General features: G+C 38.7%; 2 protein-coding genes across 5 annotated transcripts in view; one reads left to right on the top strand and one right to left on the bottom strand.

The window, feature by feature from the left end:
• GDI2 (GDP dissociation inhibitor 2) overlaps positions 1-1,788 on the top strand; it is a 44,071-nt gene extending 42,283 nt beyond the window's left edge. For both annotated transcript variants that reach the window (XM_006150070.3, XM_027772473.1), the window contains exons 9-11: positions 146-290; positions 709-763; positions 851-1,788. In XM_006150070.3, the coding sequence (XP_006150132.1) occupies positions 146-290; positions 709-763; positions 851-997 (347 nt within the window). In that variant the 3' untranslated portion in view covers positions 998-1,788. The remainder of the gene's footprint in view (positions 1-145; positions 291-708; positions 764-850) is intronic.
• Positions 1,789-3,290: 1,502 nt separating this feature from the next.
• TASOR2 (transcription activation suppressor family member 2) overlaps positions 3,291-26,377 on the bottom strand; it is a 75,001-nt gene continuing 51,914 nt past the window's right edge. For 2 of the 3 annotated variants that reach the window (XM_027772475.1, XM_006150071.3), the window contains 9 exons: positions 24,814-25,693; positions 22,319-22,748; positions 15,195-18,920; positions 12,113-12,238; positions 10,896-11,049; positions 9,761-9,866; positions 6,505-6,686; positions 4,807-4,921; positions 3,291-4,501 (listed from right to left, as the gene is read on the bottom strand). In XM_027772475.1, the coding sequence (XP_027628276.1) occupies positions 4,498-4,501; positions 4,807-4,921; positions 6,505-6,686; positions 9,761-9,866; positions 10,896-11,049; positions 12,113-12,238; positions 15,195-18,920; positions 22,319-22,748; positions 24,814-25,693 (5,723 nt within the window). In that variant the 3' untranslated portion in view covers positions 3,291-4,497. Of the gene's footprint in view, positions 4,502-4,802; positions 4,922-6,504; positions 6,687-9,760; positions 9,867-10,895; positions 11,050-12,112; positions 12,239-15,194; positions 18,921-22,318; positions 22,749-24,813; positions 25,694-26,377 lie in introns of those variants that run through there. The other variant, XM_006150072.3, reaches the window with a different exon arrangement.

A 26,377-nucleotide genomic window follows, 5' to 3' on the forward strand; every position in this document is an offset into this window, starting at 1 on the left:
CTTCATACTGAACTTAACACTTAGAAGAGCCTGTTTATTCCACGTAATTTAAATTCACAATAAGAAAATATGGATGGGGACCCAAGTGCACCCATGTCCTACGTTGACAAATCTCATGTACTAAGCTGATGTTTTTTGTTTCTAGATATCTACGTTTGCATGATCTCCTTTGCACACAATGTGGCAGCACAAGGGAAATACATTGCCATAGTCAGTACAACTGTGGAAACCAAGGAACCTGAGAAGGAAATTAGACCAGCTTTGGAGCTCTTGGAACCAATTGAACAGAAGTGAGTACTGTGTTTCCTTTTTTTTTTTTAATTATTTTTTTAAAGAGATTTTTGCTATAGGGTACATGTGCTTACTGGAGAGACAGACGAAGCGAGAAATAGGGGAGGGATGGTCATGCTGCATTCCTCTCTCCTCAGGGATTTTGAGCACATGTGCATGCACCTGGTTAGAGTTTCAAGGTGCCGGGCCCAGGACTCGAACTGGCACGTGGGAGCCCAGCAGTGTGACCATTAAGCCATCTTCTGGTCCCAAGTATTGTGTTTGTTTTTAACATGTGGAATCTAACTTGAGGTCTGTGGTGTTAGTTCTGTGGTGTTAGCTCTGTGGGAGTATGAGTTGTGAGATCAAAGATTTTCATCTTTACCAGTCTCTTCTGTGGGTCTTATGCCAGCTAACTTCTTTTTTATTTTCCTACAGATTTGTTAGCATCAGTGATCTCCTTGTACCGAAAGATTTGGGGACAGAGAGCCAGGTGAGTAGAGATCCAGAAAGGAAATTTTCAGTTTTTATTGTTAGACATTGCTGAATAGTCCTAAGTGTCTGTAATTTTTATTTTCAGATCTTTATTTCTCGCACATATGATGCTACAACTCATTTTGAGACAACCTGTGATGACATTAAAGACATCTATAAGAGAATGACAGGATCAGAGTTTGACTTTGAGGAAATGAAGCGCAAGAAAAATGACATCTACGGGGAAGACTAACAGCAGTTTTTATGTAACTACAACAAATTTAAAAATTGGCAAACAATGCATACTGTATGAAATCAACATTGTATGGCCTACTTTTATATAATCAAAATGGAGAGTGAAGAGCGCTTTAACAGTAAATATTCCTCACCTTCATCTTTCTAATATCATGTATTAACTTTTCATGGAGTGGCTACTCAGAATTGGCTGGTTACCACATTCTGTTCAATTTAACCAAACTGGCTTTTTTTCCCTAGTGAATGATCAGTTTTAAACAGAACATTGTGATACTGATACAAAGAAATTGATACAGTATTTGTATCTTTTAATCAGTGTAGCTTTTGCAATTATTTGCTTCTGCTGCTCAAGAGCTGGGTCCCTAGGAATTGTGTGCCATTTGGATAGTGAAATACTAAATTGATTATCATTTGGGACAGCATCCCTAAGTTTTTCTTGTAATTTCATATTTTTTGTTATGTCAAGTATTACGGCAGGGCCCAAATAACATAGCCACATGTTTGGTTTATGTGGGCATAAAATTGTAACCAAGCTCTAGGCTTAGGGATTCATTTGGAGAAGCCAGTAGTGTTTTAAACTAATAAAACGGATAAGACACAGGGGAAAGGAACCAATGTCAGAAAGCAGGTAAAAGGTAGAAGCATCTTTTATATCCTAGGCATGGTTTCTTCAATGGACCAAGCTGCAAAGCAGTATTGATTTGACAGAGCCTCTCCTCAATGATGTCTGTCTCAGAATGGCTCCAAATGATTTCTGTACTGCAAAATAAAGCCAAACTCTGGAAACCAGTGCTTTGTGTTGTGTTGGTCTATTTGTGTCCTGACTGCTATGGCCATCACTCAGCTTTTGTGGAATTCCTTCAGTAGAGATGATCTCTCTAAGGAGGCACATGCATCCTTAGTGAGTATATCTGGAATTTTACACTTTACATGATTTGAGTACTAGACTCTCTTTAAAAGAATAGCAAAGTGGGACCAGCAGTTAGCATAATGGCTATATCACTGGACTCCCATGTAGTTGGCTGCGGTACCGGACCTGGTGGCTTGAGCCGAGTGCATGAGCGTGTGTGCCCAAGATCGCGAGAGGAAAAAAGATTGTGGCGTGGCCATCATCCCTGGGGGGTGATTTCTTGCTTTCTGTCTCTCTGTCTCTTTAGCAAAAACACCTCCAAAAACAAACAACAACAAAGGCAAGTGTTGTGGGCTTATTTTGAAAATTATTTAACTTTATGTTACTATTATTAATTTGACCAGAGAGGAGAAAGGGAAAGTAACAAAGCAAGCCACCAGGTCCAGGCCTCGAACCAGTTGGCCATGTGGGAGTCCAGCACCTTAACCACCAGGCCACCTGCCAGCCCCACTAGACTATTTGATAATATTAGTTGTGGTTTAAAACATTCTCTCCTACACAGATATAATACTGCCTTTAAAAATACCAGAACGGGGGAACCAGCAGTTAGCGTAATGGCTATGTCGCTGGACTCCCACGTAGTCGATCGCGGTTCGTGTCCTGGACCCGGTGGCTTAAAACTCACGCCGGGCGCGTGTGCGTGCGTGCGTGCCCAAGATCCCGAGAGGAGAATGGAGGAGAAGGGATCGCAGCGTGACCATCCCTCCTGGGGGGGGTGATTTCTCGCTTTCTGTCTCTATGTCTCTCTGTCTGTCTGGCGAGCACACGCACCCTATAATGAAAATCTCTAAAAAAATATATATATATACCAGAACAGGGCCGGCAGGTGGCATGGTGGTTAAGGGTGCTGGACTCCCACATAGCTGACCACAGTACAGGTCCTGGACATGGCAGCTGGCTTTCTCACTTTCCCACAGTCATCATTCAACATGGTATTGAACACCTTCATACCCCGGAGAGAAGAACATGAAGGTGGCAAAAGTACAGACTTGGGAGAGTTCAAGCTTAGGGGAGACAGGTCATTCTTTGGTTTACTAAAGTCATACACTGTGGGCAGGTGTTGGGAAGTCTTCAGGAGAGGAAGATACTTCTAAAGATAACCTGAAAACACAGTAGTATAAAAGGCAACAGCAGAGGTACTCAATATAGTTCAGAGTAATGTCCTTAGAGAAAAGAAAAATAAATTAAATATGATTGTTTCTATGTGAAAAAGTAACTCTCAACAGTTAAAACTCTTCAATGGGCTGGCCCTACAATCTAGTAGCTATGGGAACTGAAACCCATATGGCTGACCATGGTCTAAATCCAGCCTTGACAGCTTAAAATATGGCCACCCAAGTCACAAAAGGGTGGAGAAATAAGAGATTGTGGCATGACCACATCTCTTTGGGGATAGCTTACTTCCTTTTTCACTGTGGAGAATACACATGCCCTCTGATGATTAAAAAAAAACCAAAAAACAATTTTGGTTAGGTATAATGTACAAAGCAGTAAAATCAGGTTTTTTTTGTTTGTTTTTTTTTCACCTCACAAATGATAATGTGTGCAGGCACTTAAGAAGCTTTCCTATCCTAGGTGCCTGCGCCCAAACTATTTTCAGGCTAACTGATCTCAACCTACACTGCCAGGCTTCTAGCTTTGCATGGCATTTATTTTGCTACTATTGCACAGTGGGCCCTGAAGAACTTTGAAAATAGTTTCTAAACAGATCTAATACAGCTTTATACAAAGGTCATGAGAAATGTCCGCTTCCTGTTGCTTGCTGCTCAGTGTAATTAACTCTGGGAAGATGGTGAGAATGCCAGAAGCACCTTAACAGGCTAGTCTCCAAAAGGTAGTTCTTCAGAAGCTAGTTACTCCTGCTAAAACATTACATACAAGTTCAGTTTTTGCTATAAAATAATTACAAAACTAATTAGTGATTTTTAGTTGTATTTATTTTAAAAAATGAAACAAATTTCTTACAAAAACCTTTGTTCCAGATAACTGTTTCTAGCTGGTTTTGAGGTTTTCAAGACTATTGTAGAAATTATTCTAATATCATAAATAAATGATTATTTCATTCTCAGAGGGCTGACATTGTAGTGCAATATTCATTAAAAACTGAGTTACTGAAAAATGACAGTTTATAAATTTCTACCATTTAGAAAAAAGGTTTTAACTTTATGTAGTGTTGCTTGTACAACAGCAAATAAAACTGTTTTTCAAGGATGGTAAAACCTTTAAAACAGACCATTACATTCCCTTCTGACATAACATGCAAAAACAAAGCTATCTGTTGGAATAGACTTATTTTTGCTGCAAGTAAACAGGTTCTCAAATCCTTATTTTTAATAGTAAGTACAATTAGTATCTTTGAAGGCGTGTTTAACATGAAAATAATTTAAAACACTAACACTGCAACCCAAATAGAATGGAGAACTGTGCTGCTATGAAGTAAGACATTTTAGCAAAATACAAAAAACAAAAGGAAAACTTTCTAAGTTATAAAGTATTGAGTTTTTAAAGAAGAAGCTGTTCATTTTCAAACATCAGGGAGAGTACCAATTTGTTGTTGGCGTTTCATGTCTAGGCAAGCTGCAGCCGAGTCACCTGGATAAACACATCCAAAAAAATGATAATTCAATCTCTAAATCAAAGTGACCAAGAAATTTTATAAATGAGATGCTACCTCTAATGGGCACAATGTCTATGCATCATAAGGTTACATTATCTTCTTTGCAGGCAATCCAAGCTAACTTCAAGTGAAAATGCACAGCATTTAGATAAAAATCTTAATTTGTTATCAGCAATCTTATCTGAAAATATGTAACTGTCTCCCTAATGGACATTAAACGCTTATCCTGGCTGTCAACAAGACAAATCACATGGGGAGTTAACATAAAAAATGTTCTTACCAATAGCTACTCCTGAATGGAGCTGCTATTTTTTGTATATTCTCAATAAAGTTATTTACATCTGTAACGAGGATTCCACTATTTTCAAAGACTTCTCTGGCGACAGTAGGCTTATCTATTAAAAAGAATTTATCGAAAATATCATTAATGTACATTTAAAAACAGTAACACTTTCATTTAAAAAGAGAAATCTTTTTTAAGAAAAGATTTATTTATTTAATTTTATTTATTCATTCACTTATTTTGACCAGAGAGACAGAGAGAGAGAGAATGAGAATGCAGGCCAGGAGGTCTGGGACTTGAACCATGGTCGTCCATGTGGGAGCACCCAGTGCCCTAACAACCACACCACCTGCTGGTCACCAAAAAATCTTTTTTTAGAATTATTTTATTTAAACTTGTTTGTTTATAACTTGACCAAAGAGGGGCAGAGTGAAAAAGTGAGAGGGAAGAAAAGTGAGAAAGCAAGCTGCCAGGTCCAGGACTCAAACTGTGGTTGACTATGTGGGAATTCAGCACCCTTAACCACCATGCCACCTGCTAGCCCCTACAAAGATAAATCTTAAGGCATCTGTTTCAGGCTCAGAAGATCTGAAACTTTGAAAGCAGCTGCCTGTGGTGGGGGTGGGGAGGATGGGAGGAATACTGAAAATCACTGAAAAATAACTATACGGGGTCAGCAGGTAGCATGGTGGTTAAGGGCGCTGGATTCCGGCATGGGCCAATTGCAGTTCAAGTCCAGGATCCAGTGGTTTGCTTTCTTGCTTTCCCTTTCTCTCTCCGGGTCAAACTGAAATAATACTATTGGAACCAGCAGTTGGCATAATTGCTATGTCTGGACTCCCATTTAGTTGGCCAGAGTTGGAGTCCCAGACCTGATGGCTTGTAAACTCAGGCCTGGAACGAGCGTGCATGCCCAAGATCCTGAGAGGAGAAGGGATCGCGGCATGGCCATCCCACCTGGGGGGTGATTTCTTGCTTTCTGTCTTTCTCTGTCTCTGTCTTTGGCGAGCACATGCACCCTATAGCAAAAAACCTCTCCAAATAAATAAATAAAAACCTAATAATAATAACAAATGGAATTAAATAATTATGTAAAACAATATAACAACTATGGGACCAGCAGTTAGCATAATGGCCATGTCACCGGACTCCCATGTAGTTGACTGCTGTTCGAGTCCTGGACCCGGTGGCTTCAACTCATGCTGGGCGCCTGTGCATGTGTGTCCAAGATCCCGAGAAGAGAATGGATGAGAAGGGATTGTAGCATGGGCATCCCCACTGGGGGTGATTTCTCGTTCTCTTTGTTTCTCTGTCTTTCTGGTGAATGCATGTGCCCTATAGCAAAAACCTCTCAAAAAACAACTATAGTTTTGTCAAAGAATCCTAAAAGATCCAAAAAGCCTGGTTAAGATCAACAGAAAACAATAAATTAGAGATAAGTATAAAATAAGTTATTTTAGAAACCAAGAAAACTTAATTTAAAAAACCTTTATTAAAGGATTATTAACTTTAAGACAAACTCCACAAGACTCCTGCCTCTCCATTCTAGTCTTCATTTAGCAAACCCCAGGCTGCTAGCTATAGTATAGATCCATATGTTTCAGGTAATATGACTTGGAAGGGCACTTCTAGTGCTGACCTATGTTGGTGTTAATGGGGTAATGAAAATTGGTAGAACTCAGGCTGTGAATTTACCTGTTAGAAAGACAGCAAATCTGGCACTGATATGCTGAATTTGCAGGTTTATTAAACACTTCAAAATGTCTGCTTTTGTTGATGATCGAGAGTCACACTGGTGATAATGAAGCAATTCAATGATATTTGCACTCTGATATGATTTCAAAATTAAGTTCTTTTTATGTGCAATTGAATCCACTCTGTGGGAAGAAAATATATAGTAGGAATATAGGTATCATTACAAAAGAAAGAGACATCACACATTTATCGGCTATTATTGTAAACCATGTGGGTTGGCAAGTCTCATTAATTTCTAGTTAATTTTGGACCTTACTACATAATATACTGTAGAGCAATGAATTTCTTCTATGCTTATCATGCTTCATGGTCAGATAATTATCAGCTTTATTCAAAATTGATAGCAGCTAGAATTTTCTTAATTTCTCACCTTGGGCCTAGCAGACAGCACAATGGCTACCTTGCTGTACTCCCACAGAATCAACCGTGGTTTGAATCCTGGACCTGCAGCTTAAAATTCACACTAAGCGTGGGTATCCAAGATCCCAAGAGGATAATGGACTGCAGTGTGGCCATCCCCACCGGGGATGCTTTCTCCGTCTCTGTGGCGAGTGCATATGCCCTATAGCAAAAACCTCTCTCCTAAATTGTTTTTCCCCTCATCTCCCTTAACATTCTTTCAATCTTATCTTCCTCCCTTAGAGGAAAATGCATTTATACTCTTCTGTCACCTCTTCTTTTGCCCTTGATTCCATCTCTCCAGTCTTCATCACTTATACTATATCCAGCTTGTTGGAGAAAAATAAAAATGACACATTCTCATAGCCTAGCAGCCATCACCATTAAAATCATGATAAATTTCTTTTCATGCCCTTTCCTTTGTCTATATAAATCTCTTTTTATATGATTAGTTTTATATTGATTAGTTTTGTGGAAGCTACTTCTATGTTATTCCCTAGTACTGTCAATAAAAATTTTTATATGCTTTTATTTACAGTGTAAGCTTAAATGGTAGGATGGTGGTATTTTGTATAAATAATGTATTTATATAGTTCATATGTCTATTTTTCTTGTTCGTGCATAGAGATGCAACTGAGTCTACTTGTCTATGCCTAGAGATGCAACTGAGTTTTTCAAAAATATTTTTTTAAAGAATTCTTTTATTTAACTTTATTTATTTTAATTTGACCAGAGAGGGAGGGAGGAAGGGAGAGAGAGAGAAAGCAAGCTGCCAGGTTCAGGACTTGAACCGTGGTTGGCCATGTGGGAGTCCATTGTCTTAACCACCACGCCACCTGCTGGCCCCACTGAGGTTGGTTTTGTTAACTACTGATATCCACCTAGCTATGACCATCTTTGCAGAAACAGTGGTTTATAAATGTTAGTTTTTGTTTTCAGTTTTAGATACATTCCCACAAAAGTCAAAGGATATGAGTTTTATGATGTGTTTCTCACTGCTCCTGTTACACAATGCCCAACTGCTATGGTTTGAAGACGTAACAGTGCCAACAGAAATATGTATTTCTGGTTACTCAGTTTAGAAATGTTAAATTATTTTAATTAATTTTTTTTTTTGAGAGATTTTTGCCATAGGTATGTCCACTTGCTGGAGATACAGAAAGACAGAAAGTGAGAAATCACTCCCCAGAAGGGACGGCCATGCTACAATCCCTTCTCCCCTCAGGATTTTGGGCACTCACACACATGTGCCCAGTGTAAGTTTCAAGCTGCTGGGTCGAGGACTTGAACCATGGTTGACTATATGGGAGTCCAGTGCCTTAACCACACCACCTGCTGGTCCCTATACATCCCTTTTTAAAAGATAGGTCCTTACCATGCCATCTTTCTGCTTTAGCCTCCCACCCAGGACTATAGGTGCATGTCCACACCTGGTTCTGTCTTCAGCAGGGTCTGTGTTGCTCAGTTGGGCCTCCACTGGCTCACAATCCTCTCGCCCTACCCTCCTAAATTGCTGGGATTGCAGGTACATGCCACCACGCTGTATTTCGGTTTGAATAGGGGTTAAGCCCAGGCCTCTCCCACGTGGTTCCAGACTATAGCAGCATATGCTAGGTGTGCTATGGCACTCTAACACTTTTTGTTTTGTTTCTTAAATGGTAGGGAATATGAACACTCTTATGAGAGAAAGTCTTTTCATGTATTTTATTTTAGAGATCAGTCTTTTGGAGAACAACATTTTCTGATGGGCTTCAACCCCAAAACTTATTACTTATTTGACCTTGATCAAATTTTTTGTCCATTCTATACTTCCACATCATGAAAACAAGGATTTACTACCAACCTCCTGGAGATGAGGTCTGAATGATATAATGGATATAAAGCACCTAACAGTGCCTGGAACTGTGGTCATTTTACATCTTATCTTAATTGAAAAATAAAGTTAACAGGGCCTGAAGGTGGCATGGTGGTTATAGGCGCTGGACTTGCACATGGTCCACAGTGGTTTGAGTCTTGGACCTGGTGGCTTGCTTTCTCACTTTCTCCCTGCCTCTCTCTCATTCTATCCCTTTCTGGGCAAATTAAAATAAATAAATGGATGGATAAAGTTAAATAAAATAATTCTTAAAAATATCAAGCTAGGTGACTGGCGGGTAGCATGGTGGTTAAGGCAGGCCCTGGGGAGTGGGTAGAAGGGTGGGCAGAAAGCACTCCCCACGGTTTGAGTCCTGGGCCTAGTGGCTTGTTTTCTCACTTTCCCTCTCTCTCTTTCTCTGTTCAAATTAAAATAAATAAATGAATAAATAAAATAAAAATTAAAAAAATAATAATAAAAGAAAGCACTCCCCAGGGATGACAGCCATGCTGCAATCCCTTTTCTTCCATTTTCCTCTTCGTAAACATGCCACACACACCTGGCATGTTTTTCAAGCCACTAGGTATAGGACTTGAAGTAAGTTATGTGGGATCTAGCTGCCTCAACTACCATGTAGAGTTCAATGTATTTTTCAGTTCATGGCAGTAGAGCCTGAGACTACTTGGACACTTTGACTAAGTGAGTTCCTTACAACTCTTAGTCTACAGAAGTACGTGCTTCAAACTACTGATTCTGGTTTCAGCACACAGCTCCCTTCACTGGAAGTTCTGCTTACAAAATAAACATGCAGCAGATCTTAATCTTGTGTTCAGTGATGAGGGTAATTTCCAATCTAGCATGATGTATTAAGCTCTAGCATATGGAAAAACACAAGAGCATATGAAACTTGGGGTAAATCTACTCTTTCCATGAAATCCTTACCTTACATCTTCTTTTAGCTTTTTATTTTCCCTATAGTGAAGCAGCCACTTCCACCTTCCATTTCCATTTAGCTTTTCCAGGATTTTGACCATTTCCTTTAGTTGAACTAGAGGACAGAATAAGTTTGGCAAGAGAAGACATATTTTAGGTTTTTTTTTTCCTTTGGCTCATGCAAATTAGTCATTACAAGTTAAAAAACAAAAAAAAAACAAAAAAACCCCCATAGTTGAGTGTACATTGTCACTGTCATTAAAGCCAACACCAGTTAAAGCTGTGCCAATAGGAACCCTAAATGCAATAGAGAAGATGAGGTTCCCAAGTAACAGAATCTACATATATTTTTGTTCTATTTCCATGCAGAATTCACACTAGTTTAGGTACAGTTTTCTGACCTAGAAGTGGCAACCAGAAACCGAGTTCTAATATGATCAGAGTTAGGGTAAGTTTAGATTATATATAAAAGTGTCTGCCACTCATATCCATGGCCTGGTGGTTAAGGTAGCTGGATCTCATATGCCTGACCATGTGATTTAGTCCTGGACCTGGCAGCTTGAGAAAATATGCCAAGTGTGTGCACATGCATGCCTAAAATCCCAATGTAGGGAGAAGGGATTACAGTATAACCATTCCCCATGGGAGGTGCTTTCTCTACTCCTCTCAGTGTGCAAGTGCACGTGCCTTCTAACAGAACAAGTATGAGAAAGGTGAATTCTGTGTGTGTGTTCTGGCACATGACTAAACAAGACAACTTTCAGTAACCACTTTTTGATTACTATCATATCAGTAAGATGAGCAGGATGATGCCTTTAGAAATGAAAAGGGTTAATTCTAAACAAATTTAATATGTAGTTGAGTTGGAACACAAAGGAGTTAAACATTATCAAAATCTCAAATTTGTATGAAAAGGAGTTGGAAGGAAACTCAGATAAGCAGGCAAGTGGTGAAGATAATCAGAAGGTCATGACTGTAAGAGAACTGCTATATGAAAGTGATTGGGAGCAGATAGCAGAAATTTAGCCCCAAATAGGTGGCAGCTAGTATTTTTAGAGGTGGTAATTTGTCTGTGATCTAAGAGTATTTGGGGAGGAGAAATTGAACTACATTTCTGAGAACAGATAAAACAAATAAGACCAACCTAAAGTTAAAGTTTCTAATATCTTCTCATCTGAGATCACAAAGCCTCCTGTACGAAACAGCTCTTGGTAGGTATAATCAAGGACATCCTCAGGACAGTCTACCCCAGCAAAGATGACACTGGGAAAATGCTTCAGCTTCAGTAAAGAAGGAATCTGTTAAACATAAAAGGAACCCTGTGAAGACAGTTTTTTTGGGCATGTTTCATTAAAACACTTTCATCACTTTTCTATCCAAGGGTTTCAAGGTCCAGGAACGATGAAAAAAACCTTTAACTTGGATTGCTGACTGATAATTTTGCCATATATGAGGGATATGAACTTGGCTCATTATCAGTGTTTGCAAACTGACCAAAACTAAGAGGCCTCAGGCTAGGTGATGGCATGGTGATTAAGGTGGCTGAATCCCACATGTTTGATGATGTGGTTTGAGTCCCTAGACCCAACTGCTTGGAAACACACTGGACACCAAGTTTATGTGTGCCCAAAACCCCGAGGAGAAGGGACTGTAGTGTCACCATCACCCCACTGGATTCTCTCTTTCTCCCTAGCAAGTGCACATGTCCAAAAGTAAATTTAAGAAAAAAAAAAAAAGAAAAGAAAAAAAAGAAACGTTTCTCTAACTCCCAAAGGAAGGAAGTAATTCACAAGAGAAGAGCACATTTGAGTTTTTGGGGACCTGTGAAGTAATGAGTGAGGTCCCATACACTCAGTCATCTCATTTCCATCTCATGTGGGCCTCAGTGTTGTTTGGCTTCACGTCACTACCTACTTTCAATAGCAGGATTATAAATCCATAGTTTATGTCCATAAATCGGATCTTCTTGGGATAAGCAATTATTTCTATTCAACTAGTAGATAGTAAACTATATTAAGAAAAATCTCACAAATCCTTTTACATAAGATATCTTATTCATAGACATCAAGCAGATTTAACTCTTCGAAGAGAAAAATTGACAATCATTCACCTCTTTCCATAGCTCTCCTTTCAATTAATGTGAATGTTTTCTTAACTCTCTGAAACGTCACCTGCCCTACAAATACCTTGGTAATATAACAGTATCCTATAGTACATCAACTCGATCCCATTATCCACTCAAAGGCCCAGTGATAATTTGTATCAGTTTTTTCCCTTCACACAAAAAGGCAGACATGAGTCAGATCACAATTTAAGTGCCTATAATACATTTCTTTGTAAGAAAGATATTTCCAAACGTACCTGATGCAAGTGTGATGAAAGATCTTCATTTCTGATGATGACTAAGAAGGTATCATTCTCTCTGTGAAAAGCTTGACAGAAATGCTGAGGTTCAATTTCTTTATGACCTCTTTTCCTCAGAATGTTCTGCAAGATTTACAAATACATTTATTTTTTTAAAACAGATACCACGAGGCCGGCAGGTGGCATGATGATTAAAGTGCTGGACTCCCACATGGCTAACCATGGTTCAAGTCCTGGACCTGGTGGTTCTCACTTTCCATCTCTTTGTCTGTCTCTAGTCAAACTGGATAATAATAAAGTTAAAATGAAATAACTTTTATAGTTTATATTTTACACATTTCTAAAAATTATTATTTATTTATTTATTAATTTATTTATTTTTAGAGGTTTTTGCTATAGGGCACGTGTGCTTACCAGAAAGACAGAGTGAGACAGAGACAGAAAGCAAGAAATCATCCCCCAGGGAAGATGGCCATGCCGCCGTAATCCCTTCTCCTCCATTCTCCTCTCGGGATCTTGGGCATACATGCACACGCGCCTGGTGTGGTTTAAGCCACCGGGTCCAGGGCTTGAACCGCGGCCGACTACATGGGAGTACAGCGACATAGCCATTAAGCTAACTGCTGGTCCTACCTTTATAGTTTATATTTTAAAACTCCATGAAAAAAGCACATCTAGACTAGCTCTATGACAGAGCAGTAACGTTCTACTTAAGTCAAATGCCAAAGATGCCCACAGTTTAAATCCCTGGCCTTAAGTATCCTAAAATCCTCTAGATGCTTGTGCAAGTGCCAAGATGTGCTAGAGGACTGGAGGAACGGGACTGTAGTGTGATCAAACACAGTGGAGGGTACTCATCTCTCACATGTACATACACGGTCTATTATGAATAAAGAAAAAAAGTACATCCTATATACTAAATTATGGCTTAATATAAGGCAACATAAATGGAAATTTGTTGCACTACTAAATCATCTATATAAAACAAATCACATCTAAACAACTGGGTTAATAAGTTTATTTTGTAAGTAAACCGTGTATGATAAAATCTCTATGTCCATATGGTATCAAACTGATTTTTCTTTTTAATAAACTACATAAGTGAGTGCTACCTTCTTTAAGGAGGTATGAGATAGTTTGGGATGCTGGATATTTTAAGAATGCCAGCTTTACTAAAAATATTTCTAGAACTTAAAAAAATTAGTATCTATGCATTCCTTTATTATTAATAGGTACTGACTTTAGAAAGGGTCATTAGTATCTTAGAATTATATCACAGAATAAGGTAGGTGACATAGTTTAAACTACATGTGCTTTATAAGAGGCTGTGGTGACACTTTATTAAGTTTTCATTTGAGCATAGCTCTTGGATCTTGAAACAGTTAACACTTTTTATTAGTATTTTATTTAACTTTATTTATTTTAATTTGACCAGAGAGAGAGAAAGTGAGAAAGCGAGCTGCCAGGTCTAGGACTTGCATAGTGGTCAGCCATGTGGGAGTCCAGCATCTTTAACCACCATGCCACCTGCCAGTCCTGAAACAAGTTAACATTTTGACCATCTCCATTTGTTATTCAAAATTTATGGTACAAATTTCAAAGAAATTCTTACAAGATTTCAAAGCCTACTGAAATATATAAATATAAATCTTTAGTTCTCACTTGGCTATTCTGTCATGTGCACAGATTTCAATAGTAATAGGAAACCCTGCAGATTTTCCTCATCTTCTAAATAAATAGGCCTACCATTCCATCACAAATTAATGCCTTAGGATCTGAAGGACAGAAGAATTATCTGAGATGTTTTTGAGTTTTTAAATCATTCTGCTCTTGATGGTACATGGTTTTCAAGTATATTTTAGATGTGTCTACTTTTTCACTTGAGGTAAGTTTAGTTTTATCTTTGCACAAAATTAGTTATTTCCTGTTGTAGGTAGTAGTGGCCACATGATAAAATATGGTGAAATGATACATTCATTATGAAAAAAGCATAATACCTGAAGTACTTCTACCACAAACAAAACTGGGTACCACTATGATCTCTCTTCTACATGAAAAACAGAATTATTTGCTCTGGAAAGGAAGTGAGAACTAAGGTTCTTCCTCAGCTGCTTTTGAGTAGATGGGAGCAACAGGAATCCAAATATTTTGCTCACTGTGGCAAAACAGGTACATGACCACGATGCTGACTCATTCTAGCACATGTCAGAGGCCAGCACATGGCACAGTGGTTGAGGCAGCCGGATACCCCATGGCTGACCGAGTGGTTTGAGTCCTGGACCCAGAGACCTGAAAAACACATCAGGTGTGTGCATGTCCCAAATCCCAAGAGAATGGAGAAGGGACGGCAGCATAGCCACCCCCTCGGGGGTGGGGAGGTAGGGGGTGGTGGTTCTTTCTCACTTTCTCTCTCCCCTGGAAGCACATATGCCCTATAGCAAACAAAAAAATATTTTTTTAAATCGCAAAAAATGTGTAAGGATATATATTTTTCTATAACTGTACAATATGTTTGTTTTAAAATTAAGTTATTACAAGAGTCAAAAGGTTAAAAATTTTTGAATTTACAGAGTAGCTACAATAAGTTGATATTAGTTTATTATTGATAAAGAAAATCTGAAAATTCAGTGTACCTTAAGTGTACAGTGTTTATAAAATCTACAACAGCCAACAGTAACACCCAGGGCCTTCACTTTCATTCACCACTCACTGGTTGACTCGCTCAGAGCAACTTCCAGTCCTGTAAGCTCCATTAGTGGCAAATGCCCTTTACAGGTAGACCACTTATAATTTTTGAAAACATATTTTTACTCTATCTTTTCTATGTTTAGATACATACTATTGTGTTCCAACTGCCTACAGTATTCTGAACAGTAACATGCTATACAGGTTTATAGCCTACAAGCAACAAGTTATATAATATACAGACTGGGTGTGTGGTAGAATGTCACTTAGGTTTGTATAAATATATGATGTCTGCACAAAGACAAAAATGTCTATGAAGGCATTTCTCAGAAGGTATCCCTGACATTAAAAGACACAGCTATATATGAAGTATTAGAAAAATATGGCACTTTACCTTTGTTCTTACAAAAAATGATTTGTCTTCTGTTTCAACAATGTAAAATAGGAAGGTACTCTTGCAAGCCTCTTTCATAACACTTGTTAGTTTGACATGCAAATTTGTACACAGGTCTGTAATCATGTCTTCATAAGAGGCTGACCGTCTTGGGAAAGATGAGTACCTCTCTTGAGAAGTGGCTTCTCCAGCATCAACATTTAACTCTTTATCTTGGAGAACTACCTGCTTGCTATTCATCATCACCTTATCGAATTCAGCATATTCATTGAGAATAAGTGATATATCGTTCCGAGAGTCTTTCAAAGTGCTGTTATATTTCAGTTTGTTGAGGTGAAAAGAAACAGTCTGATTTTTTTGAGATTTTGTAAGATTGTTACCATGACAACATCTCTCCTTCCAGAAGGAAGAAGAGCTACCCAGATTACTGGATGTGTGGCCTCTCCTGTGCTGATCCTGTTCTCTGGCATCTGAGTGCATCACTGTCACCAGAAGAGGGCTTCTGCTCCTAGACACAGAACGAACAATTGGGACTTCAGATGATTTTGTCAAAGGGAAAGGTCCCATGGCAACCTGGATAGGTGACTCCTTTGGAAAGACATTAGCGGAAAAAACAGAACGCTGAGAATGTCCACTCTTTACTATTTGTTTTACCTTATATGCAAAACGTAAAAACTCCATATCTAATGTATTCTGAGTGAGACTGTCTGTCACCTGCCAAGTACTTGTCAAGGAGCTGAGCAAGCTGCAGTTTTCAGTAAAACTCTGGTACCTCCTCAGGGTATGCAAAGTTCTTGCGGTATCTTTGACTTCTTTTGTTATAGTAAAGTTAGCATAGGTCCTAGGGATACCAAGGAGATCTCGGATTTGGACATAACAGGGCACACGTTTATCTCCTCTCTTTATTCCAGTGGGCCAGTTTCTGGGAGGAATGCTCGAACCTGCTCTCAGAACCTGGTTAGAGTAGCCCCAGTCTTCATTATCATTAGGGCGCCGGCTCATAAAAGAGGAATAACCATCTTTTGTAGCACCATTTTTTCTAGTACAATTGCCTCTCAAAGTGCAAGAATCCTCCATGTTTCGTTTAAGATTTCTACCAAGACAATCTTCATCAGAGTGTCCAGAAAGTGGTTCGTAGTGCATGTCAGGGTTCACACTGATCTCCCTATTTCTGTCCAGAGTTCTAGAATCAGCATCAGTCCTGAGCCCCTGACTTGTGCTTTCACTGTCTAGATGTTCTTTAGAGACTCCATAAACAAGACAGTCAAATGATTTGGGAGCAAAGGAAGCAGAAGTTTCTTTATTTATATTTTCACTGATGTCTGTTATATTTTTGTGAGAATCAGAATACATAGAGAAAACTCCATTCAACAGCTCTTTTGTTTCACATGTGGACATATCTTGCAGCATGTGGATTTTTTGTTCATCTTTTAGAGATTTGGTGTTAGACTGAGGGCCAACAGCACTCAGATCAGTGGTTTCTTCATGTAACTTGGCTTGTGTTTCATTACTGTTAGATAAATTGGCCATTCTAACTGGTATTTCCTGTTTTTGAGGCCCTGACTCTCCTATTTTTGGTTGTGGATAATGGGTTAATGTAGTACTATCTGAAGAAGAATCAAGTTTTGGGATCTCTAAGTGCATATGTGGCTGTGTAACACCAACCCCAACAACTGACTCAGAGCTAAAGGACCTAACTTGCAAATAGGTGTCTTTGTCTGTTTCCAAATTATTTTCAAGATTTTTCTTAATGGTTTTAGGTGTAGTCTGCTGTTTTAATGATACTGTTGCTATACCAGGTGAAGCAGTGGTAGAAACCAATGTGTCAGTCAAAGACTTATTTTCAATAATCTTTGTAAGACTAAATGGATTTTCTAAGTCACTGGACTCCAAGACATGTTCTAAGTCCACAGTTCTATTTTCTATGCTAATTGGCTGCAGTGGAGTTCCTGACTTTATTGGTTTTTCGAGAGAAGGCCTGGTGTTACCTCTGCCTCTGGCAGTTGGGGTAGTCTGGTATAACTCTGTATCACAGCATGGCACCTTTTCTAACAAAGATAAACCCTCACCACACTCACCTGGGACAATTTTCTCAGTTGCTTTACCAGGAAGGATTAGTTTGTCCTTTCTCCCTGGGTGATTAATTAATATTAGAGGCATTTCAGCAGAGAGCTGCATTTGTTGTACATGAGTTAAGTTTTCTTGTCCTACTGGATAAGCAGGACCTACAATAGTATTTTCCTTTTCTGTTATGGTTAAATCTCCCGACTCAATCTGGGAGAACGAGTTACTTTTTTCATACCGTGTACCATGAAGTTTTAAACTACATGAAGATACAGCCTGAGATGGTCGTGTCTCTTCAGTTGGTACTGGGGGGTCAGGACTAGAAGCTGGTGACACTTCTTCAATCAGAGAATCAAAGGGAAAGTCAGAGGTAACATTAATTTCCTCTGCAATCTCTAGGGTACAATTTTCTTTAGATACTATTAAGGTAACTGGTTGTAAATTGCCATCTTTTGTCTCCTTATTTATTAACGGTTCTTCTGATACTGTAGGATACACTGACATATAGTCAACTGAACTCATTTCTCTGTTTTCTGTAAGGGTCACCTCTTCTGGTTCAACTATTTCTTCAGTTATATTCTGAAGTTCTAAATTTGATATTGGGTTCTCCTTAAATTGCTCTATTTCACCAGTAGGAATTTTTTCTCTGGGACTTACAGGTGGAGATATTGTGAGAGTTAGGTCAATATCAGAATCTTCCTCTGATAACTCTAGGCTTACCTCCTCTCTAATCATAGGTAGGCCAGTTTGTTTACTAAATACTGAATTGACTGATTCAAAATTCCTATTTTTGCTGTTTAGACTACTGTCATTTTTCTCCACTTCTAAAAAGTGATTAAATGTATTATTTCTTGATGGAATATGATTAAGTAAATAGTTTTTCTCCAAGTTTGCAGAGGCTGAAGAGACTACTTCCACCTGTGATGGCTCAATAATCTCCTCTGAAGATATGCTAAAGAGACTCTGAGTTTGTAGAAACAACCCTTGAGAGTGTTTCATTTCATCACTGGGTAGTGGACAACTAGGACTTTTAACTAATGATAATGCCTCCATTACCACTGCCTTATCGGATGGTGATGAGGAGACTGGGTGAGTTATCTCTTTCTGTAATGAACATTTATCTTTAGAATGTCTAAGACTTGTAGCAGGTGATACTTGCTTAATCAACTCCGTATTAAAAACTGTAGGTTTATCAGCTGTATTTACCACTTCTCCCTCTAATGGTATATAGGCATTTTTTTCAAAAGTAAGAGTAACTGGTTCCAGGTTAATCATTACATAGCCCACATGATCATCCTTTCTTTCCAGAGAAGGCTGACATTCATTGTTTATGGAACTGTTATGCTGAATGAGGTCCTCGAAAGCACCAGTCTTTGTTTGCGCTGTTGGGAGAAAAGTATCAACTTTGCTTTCAAGGGTGCTGTACATAGATTTTTGACACATCACTGACTGATTGCTGGTCCCATCATAAAGCTTGGTGAATGTAGCTTGTGTGACAGTATCATTATAAGAATTCCCTCTTGTGCTGTCAAGTGGTTGACAAGTTTTATCGTTACCAAGAAGAGAAGGTCCATTAATTTGGGTACATCCAATACTAGGACACGTAAGATTAGAAGTCTCTAGTTTACCTGATGATTCTTGTTGAGCTTTCCCACCAATTACCTGAAATGATAACAGTGAAAAAAGGGAGAAAAAAAAAAAGTCAAATAGACTTTTTTAAACAATTACATACATAATATATATATATTAAAAAAAAAACCAAACAGGATTAATTTTAGCTAGTCCCTTGTCTTTTGAATCATCTAATCTACAGGAACATCACAGGGGAGAGATCAACCAAATGTTTTTTTAAAAGGATTTTTTTTTTTTTTTAAAAGGTTTTGTTTTGTTTTTTTTTGCCATAAGGTGTATGCACTTGCCAGAGAGAGATAGAAGGAGAGTAAGAAATCATCCCTTAGGAGGGACTGCCCATGTCACAATCTCTTCTCCATTTGCCTCCTGGGATTTTGGGCATGCACACACACATGCCTGGTGGGATTTTCAAGCTGCCAGGCCCAGGACTCAAATGATTGTCAACTATGTGGGAATACAGTTTCTTAACCACCATGCTACTTGATTATCTCAATCTCCCTCTCTTTAGATTGGCTAAAAATAACCCAAAATTGGGACCGGCAGTCAGCATAATAGCTATGTTGCTGGACTCCCATGTAGTTGACTGTGGTTCAAGTCCTGGACCCAGTGGCTTAAACTCATATTAGGCCCATGTGCATGTGTGCCCCAAGGTCCTGAGAGGAGAACAGGGAAGAGATTGTGGCATGGCCACACCCCTGGGGGGTGATTTCTCACTTTTTATCTGTCTCTGTCTTTCTGGTGAGCACATGGGCCCTATAGCAAAAACTTCTAAAAACAAAACAATCTAAAATTAGGGAAAATATACACATAGGGCTGGCCTGGTAGACTAGGGGTTAAGGGGACCAGATCCCAGATGGCCAACTATCATGTGAATACCAGGCCCAGTAGCTTGAAAAACAGACCAGGCAAGCATGTGTGCGTGCGTGCCCAAGATCCCGAGCGGAGAATGGAAGAGAAGGGATTGCAGCCTGGCCATCCCCCCTGAGGGGTGATTTCTCGCTTTCTGTCTCTCTGTCTCTGTCTGGTGAGCGCACGCGCCCTATAGCAAAAAAACCTCTCCCAACAACAGCAACAAATAAAATCAATGCCTACCCCACATTAAGACAGGAATCACAGGTGCTGCCCAAACCCAAGCAAAACAATTTTTTAGCTTTCTGTTTATCTGAGTGCATGTACTCTCCAAAGAAAAATGGAGGGAAAGATAGAGCTACCCATGTCACAATCTTGTTCTCTCTACTTCTTGAGCCCATCTTGATTTGGGACATACTTGCACATGCACCCATAATGTTTTCCAAGCTGTCAGGGCCAGAATTCAAACTGTGGTTGGCCACGTGGAATCCTCTTTGCTATGCACAGGGATTAAAAGCTTTACTACAGGGCTGGCCTCCATGCAAAATATTCTAGAATAAATTTGGGTGAAAGTTTAAAAAGGCAGATATTTTACCAATTTACTTAAGAATTTTGTTAGGAACCAGCAGATTGTGTGGTGGTTAGGGCACTGGACTTCCACATGGCTTGGTTCAATTCCTGGACCTGGTGGCTTGATTTCTCACTTCCCCTGTCCCTCTGAAGTTAAAAATAATAATAGTAAATAATTCTTTAAAAAAAAAAAAAGAAAAAAGAATTTTGTTGTAACTTTTTGATTTGCTCCAGATAAAACCTGGATTATCTGGCCTAGATAAAACACTGCTTGAAAACAAACAAACCAAACTGTATTTTGCATAGTTACAAACATTACCTATTAACAGTATTTCCTTATTTTATTGTTCAGTATTTGTCTTCAAAAGAAATTTAAGGCTAAGCGGGACCAGCAGTTAGCATAATGGCTATGTCACTGTACTCCCATGTAGTCGACAGCGGTTCGAGTTCCAAACCTGGTAGCTTAACTCACGCTGGACATGTGTGTGCGTGCCCAAGATCCTGAGAGGAGAATGGAGGAAAAGGGATTGCAGTGTGGCCATGCCCCCTGCGGGATGGGGTGATTTCTCACTTTCTGTCTCTCTGGTGATCACAAGTGCCCTATAGCAAAAACCTCTCAAAAAAACAAAACAAACAAAAAGAAAGAAAGAAAGAAAGAAAGAAAGAAAGAAAGAAAGAAAGAAAATGTAAGGCTAAGCAGCAGCAGCATAAGCTACAGGGTACCACTCTACCACTGGTGGTTTGGATTTCAGATTGACCTGAGAACCTCCATGATCCTGGCTAGCTGGAAGGCTGCAGTGAGTAGGGGACTTCCGTGCAAGACCCTGATGAGAATGCCTATCTCTCACTTTCTGTCTCCCTCTCATGAAAGTAGTAAAATAATAATTTAAATTAGTTTTAGTTTAAGGTTTACCAAAACATTTCTAATATTTGATCCTTAAACAATATTCTAGATAGGCCATTTTTACAGATACTGCAGAACCTCCCCCCACCCCAACCCGATCTGTGAGGAGTAAGTTCTAAGACTCCCAGTGGACATCTGAAACTGTGGATAGTAATGAACCCAATACGTACTGTTTTTTTCCTGTATATACATACTTATGATAAAGTTTAATTCATAAGTAGGTAAGAATGTAGAAATAATTAAACAATTACAATAATATATACATAAAAAAGTTATGTGAATGTGATCACTCCACCACCTCGCCCCTTTCCTCCCTCTCTCCCAAAGCACTGTATTATATTATACCATAGGTAAATGAAACCATGGAAAGGAGGACTGCAGGTGACGGGGGAGACTATTATTTTTAATTTGCCATTAGGCACATGTACTCACCAGAGAGAGACAGAAAGAGAGAGGGAAAGTGAGAAAGCAAGCTGCCAGGTCTGGTCCTTGAACTGTAGTCATCTCTTTTAAAAAATCAGAAATTTAAAAAATTAGGAATATAGGGCCAGCTGGTGGCATAGTGGTTAAGGTGGCTGGATCCCAAATGACTGACTTTACTGTTCAAGTACTGGACCCAGTCGCTTCAAAAACATGCTAGATGTGTGTGTGTGTGCCCAAAATCTTGAGATGAGAATAAAGAGGGCATGGCCAACCCTCTGGGAGAGTAGGGGGGATGTGGAAGAGTGATTTTTCTCTGGTGACTGCATAAGCCCTATAGCAAAACTTAAAAAAAAAAAAAAAAAGAGGGAAATGAATTCAAGGAGAAAAATTAATTGCTCCAAATGATAAAAACTAGTAACTGACAGACACAATTATGGTGCTGCTAGATTATCTGACCCCTGTAATTTTTTTTTACTTAGATTTTTTCAATCTGGATGGCAGATAAACTCTACCTGCAGACAATTTTGAACATTTTTTTAAAACTAAGTTTTTGGCATTATAATCCTTTACATAGTTGGAGAATGCATTTCCCAAAACGGAACAGTTTTGAATATAATTCTGCATACAAAAAATAAATTCTCCAAAAATAATACCAGTATTTGTAGTGGCAAGCTTTACCTACCTCACTATTACGAGTATAGATGAAATTCTGGTTTTCTGGGGTATCTGGATGAAATTCTCTTATGAAAATTTCTTCCTGCTTATTCTGTACACAGAGTTCTAAGCCTCTGGCAGGTGGTGGTTTGAGGAAAGGAAGTAGGCAGTTAGAATTGGAGAAGGACAGTCTGGCAGCATGACTTGCAGAAGTTTCATTAGTCTCCAAGACAGGGTCTGTAGAACATCTTTCCATATTGGGAGATTCTGCAATTTCACTGAGTTCAAAAGATTCCAACATTGTATTTATAGACACATATTTGTCTGGGTTGCTGTGTTCTACCACTTTTCGGGATGATCGTATGACTTTGTTTTGACTGCTGTAAAACAGAGCTACCCACATATGAAGTAAAAGCTTCACTTCTTCCACATTTTCAGGCAAATCAGTATTCCAGGGACTGAGATTTTAAAGAAAAAACACAAAATCCTTTAAAAGTAGTTATTTCAGTTGATTATCAGAAGCAAGTACTCACATTATTAACATTTATTTTTCAGTTTAATTTCAAAAAATCACACATATAAAACAATGAGTAAGTTTAAATATGAAGTTGACTTAAGTAAAGTAACTCTGAATCTAACTAACTCATTTTATAGAGAAGGGTTCTGAAAATCAGAACATTTAGATGCTTTTATTCAAATTACAAAACACAACAGAATCATGTTCTGAACACAGGTCTTCATAGCCTAGCCTTTGTCTTTTATACCACAAAAACTCCCTGTGGACACAGTATATGTACTCAAGGTTTCAATAACTACCCAATTCCTCATACCCTGCTTTTGCTAAATCTGGCTGACTCATTTCTTTCCCACTTTGTGTCTCTAATCTATTAGATGGGAGTCTTAAGATTAAAGTATCTCTCTGGACAATTCAGCAGACTTGTACTATTTCCAAAGTACACTTCCAGAAAATATCCTGAAGAAACAGGGGCCAGAAGGCGGTGTGATGGTTGAAGGTATTGGACTTCCATATGGCTCACTGCAGTTCAAGTCCCGGACCTGGCAGCTTTCTCTCTCTCTCTCTCTCTCTCTCTCTCACTGTCCCTCTCTGGTCATATGAAGATACATAAGTAAATAAAGTTAAATAAAATAATTATTAAAAAAAGAAAGAAACAAGGGGCCAGCAGATGGCATAGCTATTACATCACTGAACTCCCACAAACTGCCGATGGCAGTTTGAGTCCCAAACCTGGTGGCTTGAAACTCACATCAGGTGCGTGTGCGAGTATGCCCAAGACCTGGGAGGAGAATGGAGAAGAGATTGTGGTGTGGCCATTTATCCTGGGGGGTGACAACTCACTTTTCCTATATCTCTCTCTTTGTTGACCCCATGTGCAGTAAGTCAAAAGCCTCTATTTTAAAAAGAAAGAGAGAGAGGGAGGGAGGGAGGGAGGGGAAGGCAGCGGAGGGGAGGGGAGAACAAAGGGAAGACACAAAACATTTCTGGTTATCTGACAGGCAAAAGAAGAGCAGATGGCTGGAATGGGATGAGTTAGGGAGACCACAGTTAGGATACAATTAAAACAGGGTCAAGAAAAAGGAAATAGGGACCAGCAGATAGCTTAATGTTTATGTCACTGGACTCCCACATAATTAACTGTAGTTTGAGTCCTGGACCCAGTGACTTAAAATTCACTCTAGGTGGGTGTGTGTGCATGCCCAGAATCCCAAGAAGAGAATAGAGGAAAAGAGATTGTGACATGGTCATGCCCCTGGGGGGTGATTTCTCACATTGTGTTTCTCTGCCTCTCCAGCAGGTGCATATGGCCTGTAGCAAAAATTTCTCTTTAAAAAAATAAAAATAAGAAATAGATCTCATGAGTATGTGAACATAAATATAAGGAAAGAAGTTTGATATAGAGTCCATTTAGCCACATGTGAAATAGTTCACTAACAAGTAGCTGAATGTCATTCAAACAGTGATAGTTAATCATTTATGGATCAATAGCTGGGCAAAATCCTTGTAATCCTAGTATACGAAACAATCACAGAATGGTGCTATTACTAATTCCATATTTACAAGTGTTGCCCACACAACTTGTCATCCTCCAATGGTATCACCTGCCTGTGCCATGAACCACTCTGCTATTACTGCCTTGATCTCTTCTTAAAGATAGCTGATAGAATGAACCTTTGTAAGACATTCTTATCTATCTAACCAACTTAACAAGCTAGAATTACTCTTTCATATGTTTCTTCTGAAATTGTTTGCAAAACATTATTTCTATATCTTCCATTATTTTATAATAAGGTCTCATCCGAAAATTTAAATCCAAGGCCAAAGAACTTACAAAGGAGCAGTCTGTTCTTAATCCTTGGTAAACATGTATGCTTGATATACCACATTACTGGTTATATGCATACTTCTTTCTCCTTTACTAAAGTTTGTTCCATGTCTCCTAAATCATTCCATTGATCTCAACAGAAAAGTTACATGTACTTTGATGATGCTTCACTCATACTTACCCATGTAATGCTCTTACTACAGTTCTCTCTAGTGGGTTACTGGTATATTTGCTATCCAATCTGAAGGAATAGTCTGTTTCACATTTAAAGGTGACCTTAAAGGAGCCATCACAACTAAAGACGGTATGGGAACAATAAAAATCGTTCAGGCTGGAAGACATCAATCGATTCCTGTGCTTTAACAATGGATCCTCAGAAACCTTTTGTAGAGGGGAGGTATTCTGTTGATGACGAAATGGCATGACTTTTCCCACTGGAGTTCCTGCTTCAGGGCCTTTGGTACCATTCTTGGCAAAGGCAGGGCCTGACACCCCTCTCTGCTGTAAATGTTTCTTTGAATGTTCACCAAGGAGCACAGCATATGAATGTTCCACAGCAACAAAAGAGCTTTGGCTTACATCTGAAGATTCTAGTGTTTCTTCAGTAAGTGATGACTGGGCTTGAACAGTCATCTCAAAACTACAAGAAACTGAGTTATTTTCATCCTGGTTAACGGTTAAGTCTGACTCTGCATTATTCTTCCTGTCAGAGGATGGCACAGGTAATAATCCACCTTTTAGACTTTTAACTCCTCTATGATATTCATGGTCATATGTACCTCGCAAAGAATTTTCTTTAGAGAGTAAAGCATCATTTAGTGACATTTCAGAGCTGGAAAGAGGATCTCCAGGTTCGGCTGGTGGTGTGGAAGAAGTAGCAGAGCTTAATGCTAAATCAGCTAACATATTTAGGGCCTGGGAGTCATAGCTGCCCATGGAGTTCTCAGGAAGATCTTTCTGAGCCATTGTGGTATTTTCTGGCTGAGCTGTATTTATGCTAGTACCTTCTTGACCACCTGATAAAATTTCTGATTGAAGCTGCGAAGCAGTTTCCTCTGTGCCTTCAATATAAAAGAAAAATCAAGTTTGATTTCACAGAATAATTATCTGCCATACTGCTATGCCTTAGTAAAAATAAATGGCTAAGGTAACATATTTAAGAAAAACCTTTGATGTAGTACACAGATTGCATATTAAAATTTTTCTATCAGATTGAGGTCCCTTCAGACGCTCAGATCTATTACGATGCACTAACTATGGAACAAACCTTAAGAAAGATATACATTAATTTAAAAACAGTCAACCTTAAAAAGTGCACATATTGAACTACACATAAAACATACCGCCAAACTCAAGAAATACACAAAAAGGGGAGAAAAAAAAATCTTACCCTTAGAGAGCTTATGTAAGGACAGAAGAAAGTTTGAAGTATGTATTATAGTTTGCTTACATACTTTATTAGAAACCATCAAAATTCAGAACAGAGATGATCCTTAACTATATTGATCTTTAGTTACAAGGTGATGATATGAATACAAACTTAGAAAATTCATATAAACATTAATCACCTTTAAAAATTATTGGGTCATTGGAAAAGTCATGATGTTATTTTTCTATGCAAAAATTTATCATTACTTTCAGATGATCCAATAATTTCGTCACCTTCTAAAACTTCACTTTCAGAATTGAAAACTTTTCTCCTTTATTGTATGCGCAAAGAGCTAATCCATTGTCAACTTTCCCTA

Source organism: Tupaia chinensis, unplaced genomic scaffold (assembly GCF_000334495.1).
Source record: "Tupaia chinensis unplaced genomic scaffold, TupChi_1.0 Scaffold000275_1, whole genome shotgun sequence".
NCBI classification, from domain to species: Eukaryota; Metazoa; Chordata; class Mammalia; order Scandentia; family Tupaiidae; genus Tupaia; species Tupaia belangeri.